The 19706-nt window shown below is 39.0% G+C and overlaps 1 protein-coding gene across 15 annotated transcripts in view; it reads right to left on the bottom strand.

The window, feature by feature from the left end:
- Positions 1-213: 213 nt before the first annotated feature.
- SPAG9 (sperm associated antigen 9) overlaps positions 214-19706 on the bottom strand; it is a 145008-nt gene continuing 125515 nt past the window's right edge. For 9 of the 15 annotated variants that reach the window (XM_025995936.2, XM_072747484.1, XM_025995932.2 and 6 more), the window contains 7 exons: positions 18143-18291; positions 16574-16745; positions 14331-14444; positions 12554-12592; positions 11444-11620; positions 8837-8986; positions 214-3770 (listed from right to left, as the gene is read on the bottom strand). In XM_025995936.2, coding sequence (XP_025851721.1) covers positions 3655-3770; positions 8837-8986; positions 11444-11620; positions 12554-12592; positions 14331-14444; positions 16574-16745; positions 18143-18291 — 917 coding nt within the window. In that variant the 3' untranslated portion in view covers positions 214-3654. The remainder of the gene's footprint in view (positions 3771-8836; positions 8987-11443; positions 11621-12553; positions 12593-14330; positions 14445-16573; positions 16746-18142; positions 18292-19706) is intronic. The other 6 variants (XM_025995937.2, XM_025995935.2, XM_072747483.1 and 3 more) reach the window with 1 other exon arrangement.

The following is a 19706-nucleotide window of genomic DNA, read 5'->3' on the forward strand; positions in this document are numbered from 1 at the left end:
TAGAAAGCCCTATGTCTATTACTCATTTGAACATGTGAGCCAAGCAATCATGTTCTTCATGTATTCCCCACTACTCACCTTCAGCCTGAGCAAATGGCGACAGTCCGTGCTGTCATGTTTGATGGGGGAAGATTATTATTAGACTGTTGAATAAAAACCAAGTCCAGACCCCTAAGAAAGGCAAAACCAAAACAAAATACACTGGACCTCATACATGTTTCATATACATATTTATATATATTTCATGTACAAAGTTACATTCCGAACCCCAGGGGTTCCATAATAGAAATAAATACTGAAATAACTACATTGCTAAATGAGCTTTTTGCTCATAGAAATGAAGCCTCAGCCTCTAAGAGACAACAAGTGGGACACTCTAGAACCCATTTTTCAGGTTATAGAGGCCAGTAAAAGTCTGGATAAAATGTCTAGGACAAAAAACAAATTCAGAACATAAAATGGTTAAAATATATTCAAATATATTGAGAAATGTATGACAAAATTAATAATAAAAACTTAATTTTTAAGAGAAAGAAAAAGACATTTAGTGTTACAAAATAGCATAACCCTGTTAGAAAAGCATTTATGATTTCCACATTTAATTCTCTCTTCTCTACTCTTCCCATGTTATAAACTGGGGCCAAATGAGTCCCTTTCTCAACATGATCAATTAAGAAGAGCCCTAACTCTGCTTGAGTCCTTTGGTAACGATCATAATACTCACAATGAAATAAATATTCAGTTCCACAGCATTTGCAAGAAAGACGCACATTCTTTAGGACAGTTAATGAGACAATTGTTTTGCTTTGTTTTGTTACTAAGGCAGCCTATGTTAAAGGGTCTATTCTCAAATGCAGTTAGACCTTTACAAGAAATGAACAATACAGCAACTGAGAGCATGTATTTTAATCTTTTCTATGCAAACACAATTTGAAAAGTTATGTGCTGCATACTTTGTGCTCAAAATGTTTTAAACTCTCAAAAAGCTGCATCTATTAAGATATTCGTTCCTATTTAAAAAATTTAGATCCACACAGGTTGGAGAAAAACACTCTCAAAACAATGTTCTTCAAGAATATTCTCCCTTTGCCTCAGAGGGATTTCAACCTGCATTTCATAGTAAGTGTTAGGTTGGTGTACAGGATACTTTCATTTTTGTAGACGAGCAATGGTCGAGCATCGGCAATTTCACATGGTTCAACCTCATACATAACCCAAGAATAACAAAATGAGAAAATTCTTGGGTATCCCTTATTTCTTCCAACTAGGGGAAATCTATATTTTTTTACATGGAGAGACCAACTTTTCTCTATCCTTGAGTTGGTAGGTACAGGAAGTATGCACCAACCACTTTGCTGCTTCAAGAAGCTTACATTCTGGTTATGGAAGCAACTGTTACCACCTTGACCAAAGTAAATGTTACAAGAATATAAGCCTATTATTGGGGGAATGGGGGAAATAAAATAATCTGTGGGAAATATTCAAATGAAATTACAAATATAAGGACAAGCCCTTAAAACAACTTGTACAGGCATTTGTCTCTAGTCCCTGAAGTTATTAACAGGGCGACAGATAATCTGACAGCTTTAGATAAAATAGCTACACCCCTATATTCCTTATGTTAGAGCCAGTAAGTTTAAAAAGAACAATCAGAACCATTGTAACATGTCTGCATTTTTCATCTTTAACCTCCTGATTTCCTAAATTACATTTGGTCATACAAACATGTAAAAGACTGAACAGCAGATGGAGTCTTACTCTGGGATGCTTACTTCTTGGGACTAAACTTTCCAAACACTTTCGTGTTTCCTTTTTCTGAATTTATACAACATTCCCCCAAAATGTTTAAAAATGTGGGGGTTTTGTTTTTTTGTTTGTTTGTTTTTAGGTATTGCCAAAAATGGCTTGGATTTAAAATAAAAACATAGCTTCTCAGCTATGATAAGTGGCCCAAGTTTTGGTGCCTTGAAGAAAAGTGATTGAGTAGTTCAAGCAAAAAAGCATCCTTTTAGTATAGCTTTTACCAAAGGAGTTTTTCCTTCTGGCCATCTAAAGTGGCCATAAATTTATTGTGTACACAATGTGCTTCTAGACACATGTGGCCAAATGGCTCCAAAGGCCTCCTCCAGCTCATTAAATCCCGTGTATTTATAATCTAGCTTAATCCTGTAGATGCTTGAAGGACAGTGGCATACTTTTTACAAACATGTCTGTATGACATTCAGAAAGAACAAATCCCTGGCACTTAAGAACACTTACACAGTCTGAGGCCTGCGTGTGCTTACTTTTCCTTCAAGTAGTCCTTCTGATAACTGGGGGCCTTTGTTCAACAGGCTTAGATTTTTAAAAAATAACACTTAAATTTATATTCAGTTTTGCTTAAAGAAATGGTAAATAACACATTTTCAAGAAGCTGGAGAGGGAAAAACTGCAGCAAAACGGTTTTTGAAAACTTATGAAACAAGAAAGTCAGTTAAACCCAGAGTCGGTTTTTTTAAATGGTCAGTATACGCAAAAAAGATGAACATGTTGTGGGCTTTTACTTTATGGTATCTTGGCTTTGTCTTCTTCCCTTTCATAGTTTTCCTTTTTGAAGATGGCATTTTAATCTTAAAAGGGCACAAAAGCTTAAAGGTGTCATTTACATACAAAATATCAAGTGCTAGCTGTTCTGTAGTTTTACATAGAACAAGAAAAAATACTGTTTCTCACCAAATCCCTTATTCGATCCATAGGCCACTCTATCACCACTGCAGCTTTACTCTTATTAACTGGTAAGAGCAGTCCAAGAACAACTGGTAAATAAGTGAATTTTTTACATGGAAAAAATTCAACCAACTACCACCATTCACTGATACAAGAACCCAAAACACAATTTCCTTAAAAAAAAATTCTTCCCATTGTTGAAGTGATCTTCTGAGCCTTATAAATAATAAACCTTTCAGACACGTCAGTATGAAAATGAGACTAGTACTCAGAGAGCAGGCCTCATAAACTTTAGAGCTCTAATAAGTCAGAAACAGGAAACTTTTATTTAAATAGTGTAGTCTTAATTTCTTTAATATAAAACCCCCCAAATCTGATGAAAACAAGGTTTTATATACCATATAAACAAGATTTGTCAGATTTGAAAGTGAAAGTTAAAGTAATTTACAGTTAGCTTTTAGCCCCCTGGGACATTTAGAGAAATCCTGAAATCCACCTGATACTAGCTTGTGTCAATTTTATAATACATTGGGAAAAACTTTATTATTGTACTTAATGGTACAATTTCACTTATCAAGTGTTCCCATTAATTTCATTATTAGTGACAGCTAAAAAGTGACCCCATCAAACAAAGTGAGTGACATTAACTGCGGCAGAGTAAGCCACATCTGGATTGCTTTCTGTAATTTACCAGTTTGCAGAGAGTAAACATTCTTTGATTTGTTCATAACATACTGAAATTGCCTATAACACTGGTGCAGTAAAACAGCTAGTTCCTGTATTGTTACGGTAGGACAGGTTCTGTAATATAAAGTTAACAGGAAAAAGAAATGCTCACACATAATGTGGTGAAACTAATTTCACATAGAGAGCATTAAATAAAGGGGCAGAGGGAAAATAAACCATGCAGAAGAGACAGCTTCCCCGCCTCCACCTGTTCCTATGTGCTCACTCACTGCCATACATCACTTGCCACACTATCAGGTGACTCCTTTCTGCTTTGGCGACAGAAGGTTCAAGCGGAAGATCCTCTCCAAGAAGTTCTGATTCTCCACCTTCATCACCTGGGGGATGATAACAAGAACTCAAGTTAGGTTGAGCATGGAATATGCAGTCCAAAGGACAGCAGATAGAATGTCCATGGTTAGCCTGTGAACAGTACGCACAAAGGTTGGCCAACTCCCATTTTGGAGAACACAGGACAAGAAATGACATAAATCAGAACCCTCACTTGCCCGACTTCTGAAAAGGTTAATTAAGTTTTCAGACAATAAAAGTGAGTTCACAGTACTAAATTAGAAACCCATCCCAGAATGTCTGCATACTGAGGTTAACAGAAATGAGAAGCTAAGAAGGAAAAGCTGTCCGACCCTGTGTTCATTCAAATGGACAGAGTCTCCTCTCATTTGTGTCAAACTGAGAAGTGAGATTACATAAGCCTATAAATGTGGAGGTGTGGAGATAGAGCCCACACACCCACAAACTAGCTAAACCCAAACAACTCATGTTTGTTGTCAGTGACAATAATGCTCTCCAATCAGAGATAACCAATACAGGCACATGGAAACAGAAACTGCCTCCCTGCAGCACTATGAGATGGCAGATTCATCACACAAGAATACACTCAGATTTTTGTTTTTTAAGATTTTATTTTATTTTTAAAAATATTTTATTTGGGACACCTGGGTGGCTCAGTGGTTGAGCATTTGCCTTTGGCTCAGGGTATGATCCTGGAGTCCCTGGATCGAGTTCCATGTTGGGCTCCTCACATGGAGCCTGCTTCTCCCTCTGCCTATGTCTCTGCCTCTCTCTCTGTGTCTCTCATGAATAGATAAATAAAATCTTTAAAAAATAAAAAAAATAAAGATTTTATTTACTTATTTGACACATGGACAGAGACAGAGAACACAAACAGGGGGAGTGGTAGGCAGAGGGAGAGAGAAACAGGCTCCCCACAGAGCAGGGAGCCTGATGCGGAGCTTTATCCCAGGACCCTGAGATCATGACCCGAGCTGAAGGCAGACGCTTAACCAACTGAACCACCCAGGTGCCCCTAAGATTTTATTTTTAAGTAATCTCTACACCCAATGTGGGGCTCGAGCTCACCACCCTGAGATCAAGAGTCGCAAGCTCCACTAAGCCAGCAAAGGCCCCTCTATGTTGGGTTTTTCTTCCCATGATTTTTAAGTTTAGGATAGATTATGAATTAATGGTGTATGGTAGAAATGAAGGCACAAGGCCGAAGCCACAGAAGGCTATAGCTTCTTCTAGGAATAGCTGAATGAACTGGATAAATGAAGTCCTGACTAAAGACACTGCTCCCCAAGGGCCAGGGCAAGCAAAGCACACTCCTCTCTACAACGTACATCCCTAGTTTTGCTGTTGCAGACCAGGGTTACTCTGACACAACTCAGTGACAACTGGTCTCTGGGGTGGATTCTTCAGCAGAATCCTACATACTTATATACCAAGGGGCAAAGGTACACTGCTGATCTGCTAGTTTTGCCATGTATCTCACCTGAATTTCAGCTGGGCAAAAGAAAACATTGGTAGTGTCAACGAGAAACTGACAGAGAAAAAAACCCCTAAAAATTGGCATTTTTCTCTGCAGGCCAAATACTCCTTAACCTACCTCTTCGTGATCCTTTACAGCAATGTCCAACTGTGTAGTGGAGCACGATCTCAAAGATTCAAGACAAAATCCAAGAATGTAAAAAAAATTGAGTTTGGTTTTTAAATTTTAAAAAATTACAATGAGGGATGCCTTGGTGGCTTAGTCAGTTAAGTGTCTGACTCTTGATTTTAGCTCAGGTCATGATTTCAGGGTGGTCAGACCAAGTGTCAGGTTGGGCTTCATGCTCGGCATAAAGCCTGCTAAAGAGTCTCTCCCTCTTCTCCCTCTGCCCCTCCCCACTAAAATAAACAAAAAAAGAACTAAAAAATAAAAAATTACAATGATAATGACAAATTAGTTGGCAAGGTTAAAGGCTGTTGGTATTTGAGTTGCTTTGTTTTATAAAGGTTCTACTGTTATATATATATATATATATATATATATATATATATATATATATATATACTGAAATATATACAAATATGTATATGAAACATGTATGAGGTCCAGTGTATTTTGTTTTGGTTTTGCCTTTCTTAGGGGTCTGGACTTGGTTTTTATTCAACAGTCTAATAATAATCTTCCCCCATCAAATCACCATTTCCTAGGGCTCTACATCTTACTTAATTAAACCACTGAAACCAGAAGACTGGTGATAAACAGGTGACAGGGATTTAGAGCACACCTGTTGTAAGAAGCATGGGTGATGTATGGAAGTGCTGAGTCACCAGACTGTACACCTGAAACTAATACAACACTGTATGTTAACTACACTGGAATTAAAAAAAAAACAAAATATGGGACTCATGGGATCAATTTTTCATTGTTAAAATATTACAGGAAACTAAAATGGAACAAAAAGATCAAATTTTATTTGAGAAAAAAAAAAAGTATACTTACCTACTATTAAAATTAAGCCTGTGCTTTCCAGGCTGGATTAACTAGAGATATTGACAAACCTGGTTAAACAATTTTTATGCTGTTTTCAGGATCCGCAATGGAAGGAGTTTCCAGTGCACATGGAAAAAACCAAGATTTTATTAACATACTCCTTAGTATGGTTCCAAGTGCCATGTTTCACGCCAAGTAAAAGCTGCCCTAATCACCCCAGCTAAATGGAATCCCTTTCTATCAAGGAATTCTGCACCAATAGCCATTCATTCATTCATTCATTTATTTGATAGTCAATTATTTAAAAACATTTTGAAGCAACTTCATTCCTACTAACATCACTAGAAACAGTCAATTCCTAAACTTCACAGTAACATCCCCCCCTTAAAAATGTATAAGTCTTTTGCATTAGATAGTCTGGTTTATACTAATTATATGCAGCACACTGTCATTTACATGGCCCTAAATTTTATACTACTTTCTTATAGAATTCAACAGCCCCCAAATCCCTCCCTTCTGAGATATACCTAAAGCCCAGCAACCATCTTTGACCTAAGACAACTCCCAGCTCACAATCTCCTCAAGATCAAGGCGATGCCCAGCATCAAACTCCTCCCTCTCTACCCTCCAGGTCTGCTTGTCTTTTTTTTTTTTTTAATATTTATTTATTTATTCATGAGAAACAGAGAGAGAGAGAGAGAGAGAGAGGGAGAGAGAGGGGGAGAGAGGGAGAGAGAGGGAGAGAGGCAGAGACACAGGCAGAGGGAGAAGCAGACTCCATGCAAGGAGCCCGACGTGGGACTCGATCCTCGGTCTCCAGGATCACACCCTGCACTGCAGGCGGAGCTAAACCGCTGTGCCACTGGGGCTGCCCTGTTCTGGTAGTCTTTATGTCTGAGTAAATGGGTCACCTCACCTTTCTCCACATCCTATCAGTTACTAATCCCTCATCACGCTGCTTTATTCCTACTGTTACTGCCCTACTCAGTTTTTCATTTTTTTCCTACCTCATTTCCCTATGTCTAGTTGTTTTTTTGTTTTTTAGATTTTATTTATTTATTCATGAGAGACACAGAAAGAAAGCAGAGACACAGGCAGAGGGAGAAGTCAGCTCCTCTCAGGAAGCCTGGTGCGGGACTCAATCCCTAGATCCGGGATCACGCCCTGAGCTGAAGGTGGACACTCAACCACTGAGCCACCCAGGCGTCCCTCTGTATGTCTAGTCTTATACCTCCAACTCATCTTCTACACAAATCTATTCACATTGCTCTTCTATTTAAAGTCCTCTGATAGTTTTCCTTAGCTTTAAAGATAGAAGTGCATTAACTATAGAGAACAAACTGATGGTTACCAGAGAGGAGGTGGGTGGGAGGATGGGGGAAACAGGTGATGGGGATTAAGGAGTGTACCTATTGTGATGAACACTGGGTGATGTGTGGAACCGTTGAATCACTGTATCATACATTTGAAACTAACACACTGTATGTGAACTATACTGGATCAGAGAAAGGGAAGGAAAGGAAGGAAATACATACATACATACATACATACATATATAAAAATATAGAAGTGCAAACTCCTTAATGTCGTATATAAAGATCTTCCATAATCCAGCCCCAATCCCCCCTTTCTAGATTTATCTCTGGTCAAATGTAAACTTGTCTCTCATGCTCCAGCCATTTAAAAATACTTTTTCTTCATTCAAGATGGTTTCAACATTTCTAAGCAAGCCTTTCTTTGATCAAGCTATTCTCTTACCTTGGAATGCCAATCCTCAGCATTCCTCATCCTGCTCATTCCCCAGCCCAATTCTTTAGACTACCACCGTGCAGATCTAAGTCAGCTCAAGCATCATGTGTTGCCTCTGTCCCTGCCCCACCCCCTGACCCCCAGAACACCTGTAACACTTATCTATTAACATACTGCTATCTCTGCACTCTTCCATAGTCTGCTGGAAGGGATCTTTGATTTGTATCTGCATCTCAAGCTTAAGACTGACAGGCACCTAGCAAATCATGTTTGTAAGGTGAAAAAAGAACAAACAAAATCCATATTGGTACAAACACTACTTTATAAAGTATTTTTATTTCTCCCTTTTGTAGGTGAGGAAACTGGGCTTCAGGGAGGCTGAATGATTTGTCCAAGGCCTTCTGATTCCTTATCTTATACTCTTCACATACACCTCCATATATGACCCAATCCTGTTTTCTTTCTTTTTTCTTTTTAAATGGTGGGTCATACAGGTCAACAAGAGTCTTACTTTTCATCAAATTTTATTTGCAGATAATGCAGGGTTTTTTTTTTTTCGTTTTTTAAAAAAGTAATCTCTATACCCACCATGGGGCTCAAACCTACAACCACAAGATCAAGAGTTGCATGCTCTTCTGAGCCAGCCAGGCACCCCAAATCTTGCTATTTTCAAATGCTCCTTCAAACAAATACACTTCTGTATAAAAAACTTAAAAAAAAATAAGAAAAAAGGGTAATATAAATTTGTTTTCTAAGTCAAGAATTCAAAGAAAACCTCTTAAAAATCACTTATCAGAGTAGTTTCTTGTTTACTATGAGTGAAAATCCAAGTTACAGAACACAGTGGAGATCGAGCTCCCAGAACCAATGACTTACCCATTCGGAAGTCAATGTAGCCCTCTCCTCCACTGATGACCAGCATAGACTTCAAGGGCGTCTGGCTGCCAGGCTCCGGTGTAGATGGCCCTGCCTTGTCACCTGTTAGATCTGTGCCACTGCTGCCACTTTGTGGGCTGATGACTTGACCTATTTGTGCAAGAACAGAAGAGGATGGTACTTACCACAGACTAGGGTGGGGAAGACTCATTTTCTCTGAAAATTTTCAGAAGCTTGAACAAAAGGGTAAATATATTCTGATACAACCAAAGTCCTGGGGATGCCAGAAACCTCTGCATGATCATAAAATACCTGTAAAGGTCATAGGAAGTCAATTCGAAAATCTAAGTAGAGCCCTTTTGTACCAAAGAAGGAATGGGTCCAAACCTATTCTGAGATCTGGGTGGCTAGGCTGGTCTTAGCTGCCTGCTTTAGACTATTACAGTCTACATCTTTTGATCTGAGGAACAGTAAAGGGTGCATGTGCATTTATGTAAGAGACTGAGAAAAATCTTCAACGTAAGCCCTATGAGTTTGGATATTCATAATTAATATTTAAATATATTTCAAATCCATAGTTTTTCTCTCATTATTTAAGGAAAGTATATCTTATTTGTAATTTAGATCATGCAAATAAAATTACTGGTAAATGTGCCATTTATGCTAAAGTTTAAGTTGTAAGCAGAATTCCGTGAGCATGAAATGGCAAAGACACCTTTAACATGCGATAGTTTAAATGAACTAGATTTTTATGTATAAACATGAACAAATATCAAAAAAATGAGAAGCGAGTTGGAGAATATATAAGTGACGTAACATTTAAGTTCAAAGACAGAAAAAAAGACTACGTATTGTTTAGAGACTTGTTCAAATATAAAAATATAAAAACATGGGCAGGATACTCATCAACTTCAGGTCAGGGGTAGCAGATGGCGAGGAAAAGTGGAAGGGAATGGGATTAGAGGAATATAAAGGAGACTCAGAAAAATAAATAAATAAATAAAGGAGACTCAAAGGGGATTCTAAGACCCTTTTTATACAAAAGCAAAACAATATTACTATCAGGAATTCCATTTCTAGGAATTTATCCTAAGAAATAACTATATAATTATACAAGGTGTATGTTTCAGGAAGCTCATTACCATGTTGTTAAGAATACTGAATAACTGGTTAGGGAAAATGTGCCAGACCTACACTATGGACATTTAATCACTTGATCTTTAGAACACCCTCAGGAAAATGAGTATGAGTATAATTTTATGTGTCAACTTGACTAGGCTATATATAGTGCACAGATATGTGGCCAAACTCCATTCTAGATATTGCTGTGAAGGTATTTTTTTTAGATATAATTAACACTTAAATCAGTGGATTTTGAGTAAAGCAGATTATTTCTCCATGGTGTAGGCCTCATCCAGCCAGCTGAAGGCTTTCAGAAAAAAAGGTCCCCCAAGGAAGAAGGAACTCTGCCTCTAGACTGCCTTTGGACTCCAGGGGCAACATCAACTCTTTCTTGGGTCTCCAGCCTGGCAGCCTACCTGCAGATTTCAGACCTGCCTGCCCCTATAATCAATCACATGAGCCAATTCCTGAAATTAAATCAATTTTGCATTCTTTCTCATACTGTATTGGTTCTATGTCTCATGTCCAGTGTCACACAGTTGGTGTCGTAAAGTCAGAGTCAAACTTTGTATAACTCCAAAACTTGCATCTTATGGGGGAAAAGAATTCAAAACATGGGTCCTGCTTGCAGAAGGTCAGTCACATCAGTTTAGTATTCTTTGTGGACAGAACCCTTTTCACTGGACATCACCACTACCATCTTTTACTGGATAGTGCTTTATAGTTCCGAAGCACCTTTGTTAATTTTCATAACAAATGAGGTCAAAAAAGCAGAGATTAGTCATGTCCACTTAGGAAATGAAGACAAGTCTCAGAGGTTAAGTGACTTGCTCAAGATAACTACCCAAGTGGTGAGACGGGGACTCCTATCTGCTGCTTTTTGCCGTAACACTGAGAAAGGCAACACAGCACATTCCCTGTCTCTTCCTGTATACAATCTTTCTGGCCATCTCCTTCACTAGGCCCACAACTATTTCTGGTATTCTGCAGTGACAAAATACTATCACTGCTTTTCAAAAGCAAGGTCTCTCTCTCTCTCTTTTTTTTTTTTTAAAGCAAGGTCTCTAATTTTTTTTTTTTTAAATTTTTATTTATTTATGATAGTCACAGAGAGAGAGAGAGAGGCAGAGACACAGGCGGAGGAAGAAGCAGGCTCCATGTACCGGGAGCCTGATGTGGGATTCGGTCCGGGGTCTCCAGGATCGCGCCCTGGGCCAAAGGCAGGCGCCAAACCGTTGCGCCACCCAGGGATCCCAAGCAAGGTCTCTTAAATAAAGATTGACAGGTTTGTTTTGGGGGAGAAAGATTCCAAAACAATTTCGTTCAAATATCCCTATAGTGCTTTATCCAAACCTCCATTATAACTTTTCATATATTATACTGGAATTATTTGTAATTCGAGTTCTTAGCTTTAGACTAGGTAGTGGAACCAAGGGATAGAAGAGATAATTATATGCAACTTCTCAACAGAGTAATCTAACTCACCTGGGACTGCCACAAAGAATTTCACAGCATCTTGGTGCCCATGGAAGCAAAGCTGTGCATGTGCCATTGAACAGTAAGGTATAAATGTCCCGGGAGTCACTTTATCACTGTTTTCATCACCATATACTCGGATTACACTTCCAGGACGATTTCCTGGTGCTCCTGAGGTTTTATTTGCTGCAACAGAAAAACCAAAGACCAAATATTTTCCCCTAGGAAATAGTAATGATGCAGGATGTTACTGGTTAATCCTTATGATACTATCTAAAAGCTACAGCCAGTTGAGGTAAAAACAAGGGCAGCAATGCCAACTCAAGATAAAGCTGGAAAAAAAGGTAACATAGCATGCTAGTTATTTTTAAGTACCTCAGTAAATGGAGTAGGGGATTTTGCCAGTCTAGCAGTAACTAAGCTTACTTTTTAAAAACACATCTATTAATTAAAAAAAAAAAATCTTAGTTTAAAAGAAGCCCAGATTTGAATCTTAGGCATGTCTGTTTTACTTTTATTTATTTTTAAATCCCCATTTTGGAAGACTAACCAGTTACAGTTTACAGTAAATGGGTATATTGTTAAATTAAAATTTCATAGTTTTATCTTCTGATTGTTCTCCCTTCTGGTAAGAATATCTCCCTTGAAGGGGTGGTAAAAAGCTGTGTCTAAAAGGATGCAGCCACTACAATAGAGTAGTTTTCATTTATACCAGCTTGATGGCTTGCTGCATTATTTTAGAACAACCAGACTCACAAAACATCCCCATTCCATGGGCCAGTAAGTGAATGAAAGAAACATGGTCGATAACAAGAGTAAACAATGGATATTAATGACAGTTTTAAGAGATGTTTCGTGTTTTTACTGGAAGGAAAACAAAGTCTGGAAGAAAGTTCAGCTGCAACAAAAGATGATAAATACACTAAGCCGCTGAGCAGTAGTTTGGTGGCCATGTAACAAGTATTAAAAAAACAAAACCAACAGAACATCTGCTGCGATGCAGTGACTGTGAGTGGATGGCATTTAGGAACATTCAAGAGGGCATCTAGAGCCGGAGGACAGCCTCCCAGTGGCCATCAGAAGCCAGGAAGAAGAGCTGGGTTCAGGATCTGCACTTACCCCTCAGCCCCAGTAAGCGTCCCTGGTGGAGGATTACGGCTACAGTGAGAGAGGAGGAAAGGGACATGGAGAGGTGCACGGCAGGGGACAAGCACTACCATGAACCTCTGCGCTTGCGGCTTCTCCTCTATCTGCTCACTTGGCATTCCAAGCACCTGACTACGTTAACAAAATCCGACTTGGTGTAATACCAAGTAACATGGGAAGTTCTTATCAAAGCCTCTATAGAATATCTGCTCAAAAAGGACAATTTGATTTACTGTGATTTTGCTTTTCTTAATCATAAAGCAATTTCAGAGAATAAGAATTGAATAAGGAGCATTTCCTCAATGTGAATATTTCCCCTTTTTCTTTTTTTTTTTTGTGTGTGTGTGTGTGGCAGGTGTTATTGATCTAGAGGAGGAGCGCTGAGCACAGCCTGCCTCATTTCCCTTTTTTCTTTAAGAAATCTTGTTAAAATTGCTTTGTTAAAATAGAATTCTCTTTTATAATGAAGTAAACTCATGTAGATTTCTAACTACTTGCACAAAAAACAGGTGGAATTAAGAACTTAGGTTCTTGGGATGCCTTGGTGGCTCAGTGGTTGAGAGCCTGTCCTTGGCCCAGGGCATGATCCTGGAGTCTTGAGACCAAGTCCCACATCGGGCTCCCTGCATGGAGCCTGCTGATCTCTCTCTGTCTATGTCTCTTGTCTCTGCCTATCTCTCTGTGTGTCTCTCATGAATAAATGTTTTATTTATTAAAAAAAAAAAAACTTAAAAGTTTAAAACTTAAAACTTAAAAAAAAAAAAAAAAGAACTTAGGTTCTTGTCCCCATTCTCCCTAAAGAAAGATAGGGCAATTTTGAGGTGTTTAGTTATCAACTTATTCTCTGGACTTATGGCACTTGTTTTCAAACCATTCCGGCCCATGAATTCTGTAACACAAAAATGCTCATTTGATGAATAATCAATGTAATGGAACATAATATGAAAAACATACAACGTACATTTTGTTCAAAAAAATAACAATAATGAAACAATATAAAACACATACAAAGTACATTCTGTTCATATCCTTTTCACATACAGGAGAAATGGCTTATCTCCAGTATAACCAAACGCTTGCTGACCTAAGAAACTTTTCCCACATTTTGTAATCCTCCAATAAGCTGAGTGGAAGTGGAACATCCTATAGTAACTGCTAGGGAGATGTGAAGAACCAGAATGATTCTAGGTCCTGTTTCTGGACATTGATGTACTATCACTGGAGGAAAGCTGAACCTCAGCCTTCCTTTCCTTTTCCTTTTCCTTTCCCTTTCCTTTTCCTTTCCTTCTTTCTTTCTTTTTCTTCCCTCCCTCCTTCCTTCCCTCTTTCCTTTCTTCCTTCCTTCGTTCTTTTTCTTTCTTTTTCTTTTTCTTTCTTTCCTTCTTTCTCCTCTCTCTTTCCTTCCTTTCTTTTTTTCTCTTCTTTCTTCTTCCTTCCTTCCTTCCTCCCCTCCTCTCCTCTCTTTTCCTTTCCTTTTTTTTTTCAACCTTTATTTAAACAATGAAATAGGACTATGATTCCTGAACTGAGAAAAGGAGCTTCTCACAATAGAACATTTTTAGTTATGGACCTTGGTCCTGACACATGGACACTGTTAATGTGCTACAGTTTATAAGTTTTGTAGAAGTAATGAAAGAACAAATAGTTAGGTCTTTGACCCATACCAAAACCACTCCTTCTGCCTGAATTCTGGACACAACTACACCCTGCAACTCTTTGCACTGTGAAAGTCAGCTAAAAATATACTTACTTTCTGTCAATGGGATGGAGATAATGACACCGTTTCCTGTCCCCACCCATAAACGATTGCAAGACACCATAAGAGCTGTGATCCTCACAAAAGAGAAGCCCAATTTTCCAGTACCTGTACAATGGGGGGAAATTTTTATGAGAAACTAGAGCACATAATGTTTTAGGTTCCAAATCCTTCAAAAAGACTGGATTTACATAAAAGAGAAGAAATGTGACCAGAGCTGGTTGGATGTTTCCTAAAGGTGTACATCAAAGAGAACTTCCAGGGGATCCCTGGATGGCTCAGTAGTTTAGCACCTGCCTTCGGCCCAGGGCGTGATCCTGGAGTCCCAGGATGGAGTCCCGGGATCGAGTCCCAGGATCGAGTCCCACATCGGGCTCCCTGCATGGGGCCTGCTTCTCCCTCTGCCTTCTCTTTCTCTCTTTCTCTCTCTCTCATGAATAAATAAAATCTTAAAAAAAAAAAAACCAAAGCGAACTTCCATTAGACTTTATCACCTGTCTGATAACTCATGGTAAATGGAAAAAGAAAATTCTACAAGTAGCTGACATTTCATTATCATTCAGAAAGAAAATACTGTTGATCAGAAAGTATGACACAGATTTATTAGGGAGCTGCTAAACCAAACCCCAAACTAACTAAAAAACAACAAAAACAGAGTTTGCTAGATTGGAAAATCAAATGTCCTTTTGTTTTTGTAAGCCGAAAGAGTTCTGCTTTGCCTTAAATTTCTTTGCACAGATAAAAACAATCTTTAACAAAATTTACACTCTTTCCTTGTTTACATATTTTGTCCTATAGCAGTTTAGAAATTTTAGGATACCACAGACATATAATTTAGGGAAAATGGATGCACTTTTTTTAATTGAGGGGAATTTTTAAAACTGAAAGGAAAATTCTTAAACAGATAATAATATATCTGATAAATATCATTTAGTTACTCACAAAACTGAGAATGATCACAGATGGTGTTAGAAGTTAGAAGCAGCCTAAACTATCATTCAGTCTAAGCTATAGATATTTAACCTATGGTCAAAGTATATTCCTGAAATTGGGGTGCTGGGTGGCTCAGTGGGTTAAGTGTCAGACTTGGTTTTGGCTGAGGTCATGATTTCAGAGTCCTGGGATCAAGCCCACTGTAAGGCTTCATGCTCAGTGCAGACTTTATGTCAGATTCTCTCTCCCTCTTCCTCCTCCTCCATCCCCTCCACCCTCTCTCTCTCTCTCTCACACACACACACACATACTCTCTCTCTCTCAAATAAACAAATAAATAACATCTTTTAAAAGTATATTCCTGAAATTAGCCTGTGTTTATGACATTCCTAACACTCAGAGTGTTAGATCAGGTGCTGAGGATACAGCAGCAGGGAACAAGCCAGATATGGTCCCTGCCTTTTGTGGGGCTTCTGGTCTTTGGGAGAAGAGAGACAACAAACAAGAATCAAATAGTACTGCTGCAACCACAATCATGATAAATCCATGAAAAAAAGTATTAGAGGACCTAAATCAAATTAGGAATGAGGAGAGGTCTGCTCTCCATGTGACATGTAAGCTATGATCTGAAAGCCAAGTACAAAGGGACCAAAAGACCTCCTTTGGCAAGGACAGAACATGTGGGGGAGGAGGCGCCTGAAATGGGAATGCACCTGGTGAGCTCAGGGCAGTGGGAACAGACCAGAGTGAGTGAGGAGAGAGGTCCAGGCCACCGGACTGGTTTCTCCTGGTGTTATCACAAAATGTCACCTCACCTCAAGGAAGGAATATTCTAAAAGTGATTGGTGTTACATAAGTATGTCATGGTGGTATTTGCACATTGGTTACTACTTAGAGAACACACTTGAGTGGAAACAGAGACCGATTAGGAGGTTCACAATTATCTGGAGGGTGGGGAGTGGGTTGGGGTGGGTGGCCTGGCCTACAGGGATAATGGCATAGATAAAGAAGTAACTGATTTAAGATATTTGGGGGGGGGGCAGATTTGACAGCTCCCAGTGATAAGAATAGGTGTGGGGAGTAAGAGAGGAGTCAAAAATGATACCAAGTTTTTTTGGGGTTTTTTTTGATACCAAGTTTCTGTCAAAAACCACAGGGTACATGGAGCATCTGCCTGACACTTTCAGTGTAAGAACTCACTAATCCTGAGGCAACTTATTCATTTGTTCTACCTAGCATTTGAGACCATTTAAAAATAAAACATTTTCTTCAACTGACAAAGGTAGAATGCTTTGGAAGCTTACCTAACATTTTGCTTACATAAGGCTCAATGTCCACATCCTGTAGGTGTTGGTAAGTGTGTGCATGATAGAGACGAAGTGTGGAATCCAAACGAATAGAGACCCACACACCGTCACCCACCCATGCAAGCTGCCGCACCTGGCTCTCCTTCCTGGGGTGTGCATCAAATGATTTCTAGGAAAGAATGTTCAATCACAATGTTACTTTAAGTAGGAGTTCATGTTTAAAAACTGTGCTATAATTTGCACAGTTTGGCAGACTATATATTAAAAGAGGAGCATAAATATTATTTACTAAATAGGATTACTCTCACATACACAATGCTTTTAACCCCAACTGCAAAACTAAATGAACAACTTAAGGTGTCAGATTTCAGCACTTCGTAGGATATCAATTTACCAAAGTAATACTGGCACATCCAGACTCTGATCATCAGTGTTCAACAAAAAGACTGAATTTGGTCTCAGGATCTTGTACTGCTGCATAGCAATGCATGAACTAAGAGCTGATATATAATTAAACAAAAGGGAACGTATATTGCTCTGTGTGTGTTTATCTGCAGATAGGAAATAGATATGGAAAAAGAAAATCCCACCAAATGATTAACTTTGGGACTTCCTAGGAAACTGAATGGGATTTGGCACAAAGGGATTAAAGACTTTTACCTTAAAATTTTCCTGCTGTTTTTCTTAATACTTAGAATGAATTCATATATTATGGCAAAACTTTTAAGAGAGCAATGCTAAGAGATTTTTATCTTTACCATAAATTGCCACTGCAATTGTATTTCTCAGTTTATGACACACTTATGGATTTGCCTGGATCTACATGGGGTGGCAGAGAGGTGGGAAACCTCCCCCCATACAACCCATACATAACTAAACATCTCAAGAAACGCGCATCCAAATAATACACATATTGCATCTATAGATATTCAGACACACACTTAAACATTCATGTGCGGGGCAGCCCTGGTGGCGCAGTGGTTTAGCGCCTCCTGCAGCTCAGGGTGTGATCCTGCAGACCCGGGATCGAGTCCCATGTCAGGCTCCCTGCATGGAGCCTGCTTCTCCCTATGCCTGTGTCTCTGCCTCTCTCTCTCTGTCTCTCATGAATAAATAAATAAAATCTTAAAAAAAAAAAAAATCATGTGCGAATCCTCCTTTCTTTTTTTTTTTTTTTTTTTTTTTAATTTTTTAATTTATTTATGATAGTCACAGAGAGAGAGAGAGGCAGAGACACAGGCAGAGGGAGAAGCAGGCTCCATGCACCGGGAGCCCGACGTGGGATTCGATCCCGGGTCTCCAGGATCGCGCCCTGGGCCAAAGGCAGGCGCCAAACCGCTGCGCCACCCAGGGATCCCGAATCCTCCTTTCTTAAAAAACACCACCACTTCCCACCAGAGTCAGAAGTGGCAAGAGAGGCAAAGTAACACAGAAAAGCTGTCATCTAATCCATCACTAAAATGCCCTAAAACACAGACTTGGAAAACAGTTTCTAAAGAAGCTAAATATAATCACAGTCTTCAGAAAACACAAATTCAGTAAATACGGAAAGCACGGTTAACTTACCTCTATTTTCATAGCTTTCGGCTGGACCACATAGATTTTGTTCCTATAGCCACACCAGACTTTGTCATGTACAACAGTCATGCACCGGATGGAATGGTGAGGCCGTCCAAGGTCTAACAGGTGATAGTTTGACAAATCCCATTGCCCATCTTCAAAATAAGAAATAAATTATTAGTTAATGCATACTACCTTTTAACACAAACATTCCATTTGGGGTACATTAATAAATGTATTGATGATGCACTGCAAAATACCACACAGTTTATCTTTTCTTTGTAGTGACTGGTTCTCTCATTCTGTCTACTGCAAAGTTGGGAAAGAGATCTTAGTGGGGTCTGGTCCAATGAGCCACCCACTGCCTGGATCTCCACACTCACTACAGTAGAGATGTGACTGATCAGCTGTAAGTTATCTGTTTATAATACTAGTTTAAGAATTAGAATGGATTTAGTATTATTTTTTTAGATATTATCTCTCTCACTTGCATTTTGATATATCTCAGGCTGATGTTAAAGACAACACATTGCTAACACTTTAGGAATCACACACGATCATTTTAGTGACGAGAGAAATACAAATGAGAATCAGCCACTGGAAGCTTGTGTTGTAGACTCTACTTGAACAATTTTGGTGAAAGAAAATGTACTGCCTCACAAAGCAGCTGGTTCCATCTTCCAAAAGCTGTAACTGTCTGAAAACCACTCCCCATGCCCAATTAGTTCAAGTCTGCCTCCTTGTTTGTCATTGCCCATCAGTCTGTAGCTTTGCCCAAGGGACACAGAAGAACCCAGTCCCACTTCTTTGCTACTGCCCTATGTTTTCTCCTCTCAAAAAAAAGCACTTGATGTGTTCTGTACCTACTCCGGTTTATAGACCCTTTGTCCTAACTCCATTTTGTCCATGTTTGTTTAATCTGCTATCTGCCAGAGTGAAGCAGGATTATCACCAGCCCTGTTCTGGACATGGATTTTTAGGAGGCTGAGAGTACAGTAACCTTTATTGAGTTGAGGGTCAACCTTTAGGTATTTTTCATTCTTCAGACATGTTGCCTCCTTTTTACTCTTCTGAATCCCAATGCAAAACTTCACATTTAAACTTACTGTCTTTTGTCTGTTCTGTCAATATAATTTTATTTTTTTAAAAGATTTTATTTATTTATTCATGAGAGACACAAAAGAGGCAGAGACACAGGCAGAGGGAAGGATGTGGGACTCGATCCCAGAAATTAGGGATCAGGCCCTGAGCCAAAGGCAGATGCCCAACCACTGAGCCACCTGGGCGCCCCCTGTCAATATAATTTTGGAATTCAGCTTGCCAAAACATTTATTATTACATTTTGTCTAGGCTTTTGTACTTATTAGCTGACCGACCACAAAGTGACTAAAAGCCTCTGTGCCTCGTTTCCTCATCTACAGAATGAGAATACAATAGAACCTTCATAAGTTGCTGTGAGGATTAAGCTCAGATAAAGTTTACAAAGGGTCTGAACAAGGTAAAAGAAAGCCCCTTCACTCTTTGATGATATGGAATCATTACCAGCAATCTCTAGGTACCAGTTACAAAG

Source organism: Vulpes vulpes, chromosome 2 (assembly GCF_048418805.1).
Source record: "Vulpes vulpes isolate BD-2025 chromosome 2, VulVul3, whole genome shotgun sequence".
Classification (NCBI taxonomy): domain Eukaryota; kingdom Metazoa; phylum Chordata; class Mammalia; order Carnivora; family Canidae; genus Vulpes; species Vulpes vulpes.